General features: G+C 31.3%; 1 protein-coding gene across 1 annotated transcript; it reads left to right on the top strand.

The window, feature by feature from the left end:
- Nucleotides 1-3,638: 3,638 nt before the first annotated feature.
- LOC143049653 (neuron navigator 2-like) lies at nt 3,639-13,624 on the top strand. The gene is made up of 10 exons (XM_076223264.1): nt 3,639-3,718; nt 5,144-5,233; nt 6,172-6,340; nt 6,778-6,949; nt 7,872-8,087; nt 8,428-8,499; nt 9,037-9,233; nt 9,598-9,716; nt 10,291-10,494; nt 12,228-13,624. Exons 1-10 carry the CDS (start codon nt 3,662-3,664, stop codon nt 12,369-12,371), a joined length of 1,440 nt encoding a protein of 479 aa, XP_076079379.1. The 5' UTR covers nt 3,639-3,661; the 3' UTR covers nt 12,372-13,624.
- Nucleotides 13,625-14,416: the final 792 nt, after the last annotated feature.

Genomic DNA, 14,416 nt, shown 5'->3' with positions numbered 1-14,416 from the left:
GTCAACTGCCATATATTTCCGCCCCTAAAACATCTATGATACATGCACCTGTGTTTCCAAATACAGATGCAGGATTCTTGTTTTTAAGACTGTTTTGTGATTACGAGCATTGTGTAGAATTTCTTTTAACATATATTTCAGGCGAACTAACGTTAAAGAACCTAGAAACGACAGGGTGAGACTTGTTCATTTTTTCATATAAATTTATAAAGGGGCATATTATCTCATTGGCACTCACACCACATCTTCCTATATCTAATAACTCAAGAAAAGTTTAAGTGACGCAACCTAATAACAAACTTGATCTTTGTTTTGTGTGTATATACTTAGCATTGTGTATGGAGTTTCATGACTTTTGGTAGAGGCAAACTATGGTTAGAAAGCAGAAACTTAAAGAACAGAAATGTATGTTGAAAAGGAGCATACCTCCTGAAAAATTAAAGTGATGCCATCCAATTTATAACTTGATTTGTGCTTTGTCCTAATAAGCATTTTGTAAAAGCTTCATAACATTAAGTTGAGGTACACTGATTTAAAAGTTAAAATGAAAAACAGAAAAAAACCAATGTTGCCTAGTTTTAATCCATCAACAAAGCTGGCTGCTGCTGTTAATAGTTATAGAACATAGGGTTAAAATGAAGATTTTGGATCATATGATATACAGGTATTTTTTGAAACTGTGAATTGTTCCAGACCGGTGTTTGAACCTTCTGTGACCAGTCAAATAAACCCCCTTGCTTACTCTCAAAACTCATTTGGGTCTCAACTGCAATTGGCTCGTCCCAAGACCACCCTTACTATAAGAAGGCTTGTCACCAACTGTATGGTAAGTAGCAGACACTTTGATTAGGGACTTTCCGATTTGAATTTTCTTCGGAGTTCAGTATTTTTGAGACTTTTCTTTTTTTAAGTTTGTGGAGCGATCCTTTTCACAGAATTAGGCAGCCGTTAAATTATTCCTACACACCAGCCCCGCCCAAGCCTCCTTTTAACCCTTATATTACACATCATTAATTGCAAACGGGGGAATATGTTTTCGATTAAGTCAATTCTTTTTAATTTTCTATTACAGAAAAGATAAAAAGGCATTGAATGAATTCCATAACAAAATGTCAGGCAACTTCTTAGGCATAACACCTTGAATTGTGCAATAATCTTTAGATAAAAGGACCACGAATCTTTTGCTAGAATCAGTAAAATTGACAATAAGAAAAACTGACGAGAATGATATTATTTCTTTTGCACCAAGATGATAAGAGGGCAGGTTTTTTTATGATAAGATGAAGGTTAACTACAATACGAAGGCCGTTAGTTGTTTCAATCCCTTATTTAATAGAAAAAAAACAAAGGATAAGGGGTATACATCTATGACACAAATAATCAGTACATGAACACACAAAACAAAATCACATAAAAACCAAAGGAACTACGCTTTTATTGCTAATCTTTATCTTAAAGCCACAGTGAAACATCAAAACGGAGCAAAAATGTCTCATCTCACTGCAAAAATAATTTGGATAGACTTTGTAACATCACTCAATCAGGCCCGGTAGACAAATACAGAAAAGTATTCAAAACTAAATATTTCATACACACCGATGTAATCTTAAACTATGTTGCATATGCTTTAGTAATTCAGGTATCAGATCTGATATTTTCCCTGGTCAAGTAAGGATGTTAAAATACAGGGGCCCCTAAGTATGCGACCTTGGCTACTTAGGTATTTATATATCAGGAAATAATTGAATAAAATATTTGTTATCGTAAAATTTTTTTTTTTTTAGTATAAACGATGTTATACTCATTTGTAAACAATCAATGTAATTTTATGTGACTGTCATACTAGTGAGAAGTCTAGCTACCAGGGTTAATCCACTATTCTCTGCATTAGAAAAAAGTAAAATCACAAAAATACTGAACTTAGAGGAAGATCAATTGGGAAAGTCCATAATCACATGGCAAAATTAAATAACAAAACGCATTAAAAACGAATGGACAAAAATTGTCATATTCCTGACTTGGTACAGGCATTTTCAAATGTAAAAAATGGTGGATTAAACCTGGTTCTATAGCGCTAACCCTCTCACTTTAATGACAGTCTCATCAATTTCCGATATTTTTACATTGATGCGTTAAATAAACAGACACAATATATATAATAGTCAAAATATGGGTACATCAGTCATCATCGTTTAACAATTTTAACAGAACACAAAGACATCTACTATCTACGAACACATTTATTGATTTGAGTGTCTGACGTCAGGAAATTTTATACGTCACATAAATTTGTCGTTCAATGTGCGTACAAACAATTTTAAAATTTTCATTGGAATGTTAGCATACAGGGTTAAAAAATCAAAAGTATGTAAGAATAAATTTAAGAAATAGACCGAGATTTAAACTAGTCCAAAAGTTATATATATAATTTATAAGAATCCAAAAATAGTTAATTCCACTACGCGATTGAATGATTTTGACGTTTGTGGTTCAACGTATATTGTAATTCATAATAGAAAATGACAGTTGTAATCCATTCGTTTTGATGTGTTTGAGCTTTTGATTTTGCCATTTGCTTAGAGACTTTCCGTTTAGAATTTTTTCCGTAGTTTGGTGTTTTTGTTATTTTAATTTTAATTACGTTTCAACGTATAGTTACACGTATCACTTACCGACGCCACCGAACTGTAAAGCAAATATCTTGGTGTGTCCGAGTATAACCCTATTCATGATAATAAACATATTCCATTTATTGCTGCTACACTTCCAGCTCCTTGTGTACTACTACGTATCTTGGTCATATTAGTATATACAGAAAAAGATAATATAAGCTTTCCAAACAAACCTATATTATGAAAAAGAAAAAGTAACGTTTTAGGTGAAAAATAAATTCTAAATGGTTTTTTTTTATGTTATTTGTTATTTGTGTCGTCGTTATGGTAATGAAATATAATATAGAAACCGCTCTATTGTATAATGATCACACTTATGTTGAATTTAAAGATGAGTTTCCGATTTATTTGTTCTGCTGAAAAGCATTTTGTAACCAATAGTTACCAAAGGTACCAGGATTATAATTTAGTACGCCAGACGCGCCTTTCGTCTACATAAGACTCGTCAGGAACGCTCATATCAAAATATTTATAAAGCCAAACAAGAACAAAGTTGAAGAGCATTGAGGATCCAAAATTCCAAAAAGTTGTGCCAAATACGGCTAAGGTTATCTTTGTCTGGGATAGGAAAATCCTTTGTTTTTTGAAAAATTCAAAGTTTTGTAAACAGGAAATTTATAAAAATGACCACATTATTGATATTCATGTCAACTCCGAAGTTGTTTATCCATCATTTTGTATTTTTGTCCATCAAATATCTCTTTCTCACTATTTGCTGTGCTTTTATTTTGTATAAAAAAGTAAAAAAAAAAACATCTTTATTTTTCATGCTTGATGGTTGATGTACCAAAAAATGCTGAAAGTGGCAAAAAACACAAAACAAACAATAAAAACAAGTACCGGTATATCTGGTCAAGTAATACTGATCTAAAGAGTCTTCTGCACAAAAGAAAGTCACTTTCACCAGTTAAGGTGTATTATTATTTCATCTTTCCATTCCAGAAATGTTATTATCAAAAAATCAGGATCGGGAAGGAAAGAGAGTGACAATGACTGTCTATTTAGGTTCTAAACCTAGTCCGCTACGGCTGGGGACAGATGTTTTGGTAAGTCATCTTTTCTAGAAGTAATTGTTACATACTATTATTTTTATGTCCCATTTATGGGAATTATGTTTTTCTGGTTTGATATTTCGTTCATTTGCCCACCCGTCCGTCCACCTGTTTGTTGTTCGTCCATTCATTTGTGCGTCCGTTTGTCCGTCTGTCCCGCTTCAGTTTAAAGTTTTTGGTCAAGGTAGTTTTTGATGAAGTTGAAGTCCAATCAATTTGAAATTTAGTACACATATGTTCCCTATGATATGATCTTTCAAGTTTTAATGCCAAATTAGAGATTTCGCCCCATTTTCACAGTCAACTGAACATAGAAAATGATAGTGCGGATGAGGCATCCATTAACTGGGGACACATTCTTGTTTCTTCAACATTTAAATTTAAAGAAAAGAAGATGTGGTATGATTGCCAATGAGACAACTCTCCAAAAGAGACCAAAATGACACAGAAATTAACAACTAAAGGTCACTGTCTTATTATAGTCACATTCCCATGCTTAGACTTTACTTTATATATGTAGTGGTACATATACTTTTGTTTGTCTTTTAGCTGTTTTATTTTTGTGTTTTGCAAATGTAGTGTCAGTTTTTTGATTGAATTAGGTTTTTTTGTCATCCATTCTGTACCTTCTATCTTATTTTTCTATGACATCAACGGAAAAATCTGTTTACAAATCTAATGACTTTAAACTTTCAAAAACATATTTATTAATAGACTGGATAATTTTCTATAATCTTCTGCAATGAAAGATGTAGGATAAAAATGTAAAAATAAGTTGTCTGTCATGGCAGGCTTTATCTTGTCACTGATTCAAATATTTAAGTCAAAGGCATGCCAATAATTATATACCTGGTTCTTTTTAATAAGTTTGCATTCTTTGGCAGTAATTTAAAGTATTTAACTAATTGTTTAGTACAAATGTTTTGTTTATAGATAAAACTAGGGTATTTTACAGCTTACTTTATGGTATGGGTTTTGTTCATTGTTGAAGGCCACACAGTAAAAAAATAAGGAGATGTGGTGTGATTGTCAATGAGGTGACTATCTACCAAATTTCAAATGAAGTGGATGTAAGTGATTAGAGGAAATTGTACAGCCTTCAACAATAAGAAAAAACATTATATGCCTTTTATTTGTTTACATCCTTGAACTTTGGTCTCTTGTGGATAGAGGTCTCTGTGGTAAATCATACCACATCTCCTTATTATTATATAGTATGACCTTCAACAATGAACAAAATATTTTTCCTTTATTTCAGTGATGTTAAAATAAATGCTGTGGCTAAACAGAAAATACTAAATTTGAAATAAGGAAAAAAAATCCCATTTGTGTCAATCTTTAAATTAATGGTTGGATATTAACATTTCAGCCTAGATAATATATGACAAGGGAGATAATTCTAGTATATTTCTTTTTTAGAAACCAGCTGAAGTTTTAGTTGGTTCATTATCAGTCAGTGGGAAGACAAAATGGGATATTTTAGATAACATTGTTAGAAAAATATTAAAGGTATGTATTTTCAAGATGGAAACAAAAATACAGTTTATTATGAAACATTGAAACTGCTGATTCCTAAAATTTGCACAATGGGAAATGGTAAATGAAATACTGTATTAAATAACATTACAGCATGTTATATACCACTGAATATGATATTAAAATAAAAAATATAACATATTAATCATCTTAAAATCTGTTTGTCAAGATTAATTCTGGGAGTCACAACTTTTTAATTCTGTGGAAAGAAAAATAGTAGGAGCAGTTTTTACTTTCAAAGTTAGCTAATGGCTGAGTATGATTATAAAGAAACTTTTTTGGTATTTGATTTCTTTTAAAATAAAATTTTGGCAAATACCAGAACTTTGTTTGAGTTGAGTTTAAATTTGTGAAATATAGAGTCCATCTCAAAATCAATTTGATGAGACTAAGTTTACCAATTTTTAAAATCATTGTGTTCAATTTCTGTAAGTATGCAGTTTTCTTTTGCTGTATTTTGTCTTTAGTTGATTTGGCATGTGATGCTGAAAATAAAACCTCAGTACAAAATTGTGTTTTTCTGATACATACTAAAACTAATCCATTTAATCCTGTTATTCTTTTTTTTCAATTGCCATTAAAAGGAGAACATAAAATATAAGATACAGATTTGTGCTCAAAATATTGCAAAATTTGTAAAGCTTTTATATTCTTTTAAAATTATGTTAGTTGAGTTCTATTGATAGATGAATAGAGTTATTTAATCTGGACATTTCAATGTGGAAAATCATTTGTGTTGACAAAAATAGCCTTGTTAAGTATAACTAGTGATGAGCCAATGTACTATGATGTTAGATGGGCTAAACATCATCCCCACCCTACAACTTCTTATATTTGGACAAGTGGAAAAGACAATCTGAATTTGTTTCAACTAAAATGTTATTTTTAATCTTTAATTTTTTTTTCTGTAGGAATATGTTTTACGGGTAGATCCAGTTACTAATCTTGGTCTAAGTGCTGAAAGTGTCTATTCATATCATATTAGTGAAATCATGCGAACGAAGGAAGCAGAATTACCAGAGTTACTTCCCATTGGTTACTTAGTAGGGGAGACAATGCAGATAGGCATCTGTTTAAAAGGTAAGGAGCAGAATTGAGTTACTTCCCATTGGTTACTTAGTAGGGGAGACAATGCAGATAGGCATCTGTTTAAAAGGTAAGGAGCAGAATTACCAGAGTTACTTCCCATTGGTTACTTAGTAGGGGAGACAATGCAGATAGGCATCTGTTTGAAAGGTAAGGTTTTTATTAACACTCATATTGTACAATCGAAGGATCATAAGATTGTGAATGAGCAAAGGACACCTGTAAGACTATCTAAATTTTAATACGAAACTACAGTTTTTACCCCAACTTCACGGTCCACTGAAAACATGAGTGGTGCAACTGTGTACAACGACCACATTCTTGTTTTAGGTATAGTTGAAAAACAAAATTTACTGTTTGTTAAAGAACAAATAAGAAGTTTATATCACAAATTACTATTTTATTCATCTTGTAGTCTTGTTATTTTTCAGGTACCAAACAGAACAGTGTGGATTCTCTTGCCTTTGAAACATTAATACCAAAATCTATAGTGCAACGATATGTCTCATTATTGTTAGAACATCGAAGAATTATTCTGTGTGGTCCAAGTGGCACAGGCAAGACATATTTAGCCCAGAAATTGGCAGAACATTTAGTTCTTAGGTAAGCTTTTGGTTAAGATATTGATGTGTGGAGGAGCACTATATGTATTGTAAGACAATTAAAGTGCTTGATAATTTAAATGCTTTTTCTGATTCAGTTATCAACTTATATAAAAAGAAGATTGCCAATGAGACAACTTTTCACAAGAGACCAAATGACACAGAAATTAAAACAACTATTGGAAACCGTACGACCTTCAAGAAGCCCATACTAGTTTATGAGTACAATAACCATCAAAATCAATCAATTATATCATTGAAGCACTGTCTGTGTGTATTTTTTTCCTGCAGCCACTTTCATAACATTTACATATAAGTATTTCTTACTTTAATTGTTCATTACAGAAAAATTACAAGTACCACACTTATTTCTTTGTTGACTATCTGATTATAGAATTAGGAGAAACAATGCTATTGTTAATGAAACAACAATTCTACCAAAGATAAAGCACAAGGATGTTATCAATAACAGGCTTCCACAAGGAGCAAAAGCCATACTGTATAGTACACCATTGAAAGGCATAGGATAACAAAATTTGAAACAATTAAAAAAAAGATGGGTTTTGATTTTAAAGCATTAAAGCTAAACAAGTACTAATTGCATATGATTATGTTACAGCCAATTTCATTGAGTGTGTAGGGAAAGGTAAAATACTTGGTTAGCTTGCTTGTTAGCTGAACTGTGTAGTCATTATTAGGTAAGGTATATTACCCTCCTTTTGGAGTAGTCTAGTCCTATAGACTGATAGATTAGTTATCTGTCCGACTAGTCTACTCTTAAAGGAGGGTAGTTTACCTAACCTAATAATGACTTAATCATTCAACTAATAAGCAGCTTACAAAGGATTCTACCTTTCTCTACACACTCAATGAAATCAGCTGTAACTTTTCAGTCATATTCCATTTGTTTATTCTACATATAGGTCTGGTAAAGAATTAACTGCAGGATCAGTAGCCACATTTAATGTAGACCATAAATCAGCCAAAGAATTACGACAGTATTTAGCCAACATTGCTGACCAGTGTGAGAACAGTAGTGCTGGAGAATTACCGAGCGTTATAATACTCGACAACCTCCATCATGTTGGCTCACTTGGAGAGGTGTTCAATGGTTTCCTCAGTGTTAAATATCAAAAGTGGTAGGTTACTTTAAAGAATTAGAAAATGAAAGAAGAATAAAATTGAGAATTGAAATGGGGAATGTGTCAAAGAGACAAACATCCCTACCAAAGAGCAAAAAAACATCCAAAAGGCCACCGATGGGTCTTGAAAGCAGCAAGAAAATCCCTCACCCAGAGTCGGACTTCAGTTGTTCATACTTATTATTTCAGATATATTGAAAATGATACTTAGTTCAAATCTAAGAAATAGGTGAAAGTAGTTTAACTATTTATACCCATTTAAATAATGATTAAGTTATACACAACAAATGCTTTTCTAGTGCTATGATCATTGAATTATTATTATTTCTATTTTTAGTCCATACATCATTGGAACAATGAACCAAGCCACATGTTCTACAACAAATCTTCAACTTCATCATAACTTCAGGTAAGAATTGTATAATCTTGAACATAATCATCTATAGGAAACTTCTGTTTACTAATATTTTATCAAATATTGTACAGAATTACTGTAATAATGATAAAGAAACTTTTAATTTTTGAAATTCCTCTTAATAATTGTATTAATCATTTAATTATATGCCTCAAGACATCAAATTATGTACTGTTAAGTTTAAATATGATTAAAAAGTCATGGTGTACAATGTATTACATTTTTCGGAAAATTTGAAATCTATTAATATTGCTTTACAGTGTTTACCTGTAATGTGAAGTATCTTACATAGAAATCTGTTAATTTTTTTGAAAAGGGTAAAGTATAAAAAAGAAGATGTGGTATGATTGCCAATGAGACAACTATCCACAAAAGACCAAAACAACACAGACATTAACAACTATTTGTCACCGTACGGCCTTCAACAATGAACAAGGTCATACCGCATAGTGAGCTTTAAAAGAGTTATTTACACATGAAATACATAAAATGCCTCTGTATTGAATTATATAGAATGTTTTGATTTATCAGGTGGGTGCTTTGTGCCAATCATATGGAACCAGTTAAGGGATTCCTTGGCAGGTTTTTGCGCCGGAAGTTAGTGGAAGCTGAAGTACGGACAGGAATAAGAAACAACGACCTGAATAAAATAATAGACTGGATTCCTAAAGTCTGGTTGCACATTAATAAATTTCTGGAAACACACAGTTCATCTGATGTTACCATAGGTAAGTAAACAAACAGATCATGGGGGTTCAAAAGAAAGGGTTGAACTGATTTACCACTATCCATCCACAAAAATATCTCATTTTCTCAGTAAAATCAAGTTCAAACATCTTGATAGTTGGCACCAAGCTTTATCTTGTTTTTGATACCATGTGACATGTTTTAAGTTAAATAAATGTTATTTTTCAGTTTTTGGAAAGCACATATCTCTGAGATGTTATGCACCTGTATAAAATTTTCATCACTTTGAATTAGACCCCTTCTGATGTGCAAATATTAAAGTTTGTGAAAACAGTTATTACTTTTGTCAAGATTTTTAAAAACTTTTCAGGGAACAGTATGACAGTATTTTGATATGTATTGTAGGTCCAAGGCTGTTCCTTACATGTCCCATGGATATAACAGCTTCACAGATATGGTTTATAGACCTGTGGAATTATTCCATAATACCGTACATGTTAGAGGCTGTCCGAGAAGGGCTACAAGTAAGAAAGACATTTTTGAGTTGAACAGTTTTATGTGATATGTAAAATAAAGACCTGGCTAGAACCTGTTTTTCAAAGTTCTAAACTTCTTTTAAATGAGCATATAATGTAACAATAAAGTTCATGTAAAGGGAAATAGACTTACCTCTTATTTTTGTTTCATTTCTTTTTAATCAAGGAGTATGATTCTTTTTGGAAAATCACATCATCTCCTTTCAGACTTGAATCCTGGTATTCTGTGTTCAAAATCAGCTCTTTGACCAACTGAGGCTAAAGAATTATTTTCCTAGCTGAAATGCTTATCTAAAATTCAAGGGATGTAACCCTGTCCCTAATCAATGACTGTTTGTAGCTACATACAATGATTTGTATATGTACATAGGTGTACTGTTAATGATAGCATTTTAAATGCCCTATTTTCAAAGGTATTACAAACAAAAGACTTTGCAAGAAAATACCAAATGGGAGTTTCTTACATATAAAATATTTCTAAATTCCTTCAAAGAAATAAACCATGTGTTCTTATGGTTTCGTTCTTATCTATCACATTTTGTACTATTGATTTATTTTTTAGGTTTATGGCAGAAGAGCCCCGTGGGAGGATCCCACAGATTGGATCATGGAGACGTATCCCTGGACTGTATCTAAGGAAGAAGATTCTCAGTTACTACGGATACGACAAGAAGATGTTGGCTATGATACCCCTGGAATCATCACTAGCACCCCACAGCCAAAAGCCAAATCTGCAGAAGCTACCACAGAAAATGGGGATCAGCTGGTCAGTGATGTGTAACAACTGTTTCGGTTGACTGAACACAACCAGACCATGAACCTTTCACAATCCCATCCCTTCCTTGTAGAAAAGAATGCTTAAATGTTATCTGTTGTTGTGTACTTCATGTTAGAAGAGTTTTGATTTATTATTTTGATGTACTTTCTACCCTTTATTTTCCATGCTATTTTGGTTTGTCTTATTTTCTAGTGATTTAGTCATTAATTTAGTTGTGTTTAGTTTCACTTGTCAAATACAAGTTGGAAACCATTTCCTATTTTGAACTTAGACTATATTACAAATTGTGAAATAAGATTAAAAAAAAAAAAAGTTGCTATTTATTTTGACATTTATGAATTAACACAACAAACTATTTAAGCATTCTTATTATGGAAATTCATGTTTATTTTATGTTTTGATGTCAGTATTTTTGTTTAAATGGAAATGGAAAAAATCGTTAGCACACCATCACCATGTGTATTTGTCATGGATAAAGGCATGATTGCATGCAGCATGTTTTCATTTTTGGTTTCGTAGATCCTTCATTTATTTTGGATTGTGTGTTTTATGCATTCGAAGAAAACTTGTTGTATTAGATGCATGGGGAACCTGGTATTTAGTACCGCAGAAAAGGGAACTGAGTAGATGGCAGAAAGGAAATTATAAGAAAATTCAATTATATTTAAAAATAATGATCAAAATATTGTACACTTTGAGATACATCTAACTTTTAGATAAACTTAGACTAAATTTGATTATATCAATTCAAACTTTTGTTAAACATAAGTTATAAAATCTTGACATTGTAATTTAGATAAATCTGCTTTGATACACAATGAGGAACAGTAATCAAAAAGCTTTTTATCAGATCAAATTATTTCATGAACATCCCTCTACTGTTTATTTATATTCTCTGCAAAAACTCTCCATTTATATTTCTTACAATTAAAAGAGTTCGGAACTCAAATACTTTTTAGACAAAAAGGCTGGGGAGAAATTTGTTTTCCTTAAAGGGAGTTCAATTCTCGGATCAAAATAGATTTTAGAGTCAAACAAATTGATTATTTTAAAGTTTGAATTGAAATTACTTATTGTAAAAAAAGTGGTCAGCTTATAAATGGTTTCTTCTGCAAGATAAGAGAATTTCGCATCACACTGCATGATATGTGTTATGAGTCAGACCTAAAAATCACCAATGTACCTACCTTTCTGTCGCTTCACCAATCATATTTTTGTTTACACTGGATCTTCAAAAAATGGATGAAAAGACACATTTGTTTTCATATTTTCTTATATTGAATTAAATTCAAGAACAATTTTGATTTAACAATGTATTATTTTTGTGAAATATTAGAAAATGGTGTTTTTAGGTCTGTGATTAACGGGGTAGGCTTGCAGAAAGGGACATAACCCTTCAATCACTTATGTGTTTGTAACAGAGAGTTTCCTCATTACTTTTTTCTTAGCATTCATTGGAAGCAATATTCCATAACTCTGTGTTTCTTAGAAGCTTGCAACAGACTATGAAAATGGTGTGAAGTCAAACTTATCAGTGATTCCGAAGAGTTATGTCCCTTGAAACATGCTGACCTAGTAGCTGTTTGATTTCAATTATTTTAAATCTGCAAGAAATTATTTGGAAGAAATTATTGAAATTTTGCAGTTATTCTACAAGAAACATATTTATCAGCTTATTTTAATTTTGAGGAATGCTTATGTTTTAAATATAATTATTTCAGCTGAACATGATAAAGAGGCTACAAGAAGCAGCTAATTATAGCTCACAAAGTCAAGACGATGATTCCGCTAGTATTGACAGTCATAGCAGTAGCATTCAAGAAATTTCCATCTCGAGCATGGATTCCACGTCATGTGACATGTGATGTCACGAATCGAACCCATGTGACAAATGAAGTCGTGAACTTATATGAAGTGCCATGTCATGAACTTTTTCAAATTGTTCATATAAACGTGTCACTATGTCAGTTGACTTTTTAAATACTCGGTGCTATTTTTAAGAGGCCAAAATTGGAATTGTGCAATGTTAAAATTGTTACGCAGTATTTCTGTATAATCTGAATGATTTTTATAATTGAATTTTCATTGAGGGCAGCATATGGATGATTTGGTATTGGTCAGTTTCTGTTGGCATTTTATTTCTCTTTACATTTAAGTTACATGATTATAAATTTGGATTTAGTTTTATACATGAAAATGTAAAATGGTTCAATTTTTTTCCTCACTTTTCAAAGTTAACTAGGAATTTTATTGACATATTGAAAATAAAAAGATTTCCAAAAAAAGACTTAATTGAAAAAATTTAAAATACAATAAATTTACAAGGTGATAAATGATATTGTTATGAAGAGGAATAAAATAGCTGACAGACTGAATATATATGTATTTTTATTTGATGCATGTTTAAGCATGTTTATTTGACCTATCCTTGGTGTTGTAATATTATATGTTCTTAGCTTTACCATGCTAGTACTTGTATTCATTAAACTATACAAAGAATCAGTAGATTATTTTATTTTTTGAAGAAAGAGGGGGAGGGCGAATGATTGTCTGATGGTTTGATGAATACAGGTGCTTTACCCTGATTTTTTTCTGGGTCATCCATTATCATGAACCTTGTGAAAATCTGTTACTGTGTGTTAACCTTCAGATAAATCCTTAGATTTGAATATAAAAAACTGGGATAATGTTTATATAAGTTCCCAGTGCTAAATGTCAGGAGAAAAAATTAATTAAAAGGAAAAGGAAATTTTTCTGAACTTGTAAAATGTTTTTTGATGGATAAATAATTGTCTTTTAAAAAAAAACATCAGACAATATTTGTCGGTTTCTTTTGTCCATTAATTAAATACTTGTAAGATTATCAGTATCTATCCATCTATCAATGGATTTGCTCTCCTGAGGCAAATTTTTAACCATTGCGATTGTGATTATATCTCTGACGAAAATTTAGTGATTTAAACAGTACCTAGCAAAACATAAAGAAAGGCAAAAGAAAAGGATACCATCAAATGAAGAAAAAACTTATAAATGATTTTCTTGATTTTTTTAAATTAAATAACTTTGAATTCTTGAACAGACTGTAAACCAATTAGCTGTGATAGTAGCTAGACCCGTTGTTTTAGAAATGAAGTTATCATTGAAAACTTATTTGTTGTTTTGAAACATTTAAAAAGATTTTATTCTTGAAATTTAAAGAGGTTAGAGCCTCATTTCAAAATTATGATGATAGCCTCACTTTCATTTACAGGTATGTGAAGGTATCTTTCAGAGTTTTGAAGAGTGAAGTTTGATACTGGATCAATTATAAGAATCCAAGAGAGCAAACATATATAATTTTCTTAGTAACTCCCTTAAAAGAAAAATTTAAAATCCCAAAATATGTTATTCTAAAATGGCTTCAATTCTTCTCAAACAGGTGACGACAGACAACGGAAAGACCATGGTGTGAAGAGGAGGCTGGTTGAGGGTCATATTGGGGTTGTCGTCATGACGAATATTCTTTTGTTTTGATATTGTGATATTTATTTATTCTGTCTTCTCCTAGCTTGAGTGGACATAAAATTGTTATTGTACACAAATGTTTTGATGGAATATTATGGTATATATTTATTTATAGAAAGGGGTTTTCCAATTTGGATCTGAGTGAAATCTGTTATGCATAGGGCTGAACAAATATTTATATATTTCAATTCAAATTATTTGGCACTATAAAAGTTGAAATATTTTTAACATTTTCTGGATCTGAAAAAGCACAAAATGAATATACATGGTAAATTTTTGCATATTTTGTTTGATATTTCTTATTAAAGATATCAGTGAAACCTGTTTACACTTATTCCTTGGTCATTAAAAAACAAGATCAGGAGCACTAGTCCCAGAGAAAAAAATATGAAATATTTTACCTCCT

Source organism: Mytilus galloprovincialis, chromosome 10 (genome assembly GCF_965363235.1).
Source record: "Mytilus galloprovincialis chromosome 10, xbMytGall1.hap1.1, whole genome shotgun sequence".
Lineage (NCBI taxonomy): Eukaryota > Metazoa > Mollusca > Bivalvia > Mytilida > Mytilidae > Mytilus > Mytilus galloprovincialis.
This window is presented reverse-complemented; position numbering and strand designations above follow the sequence as displayed.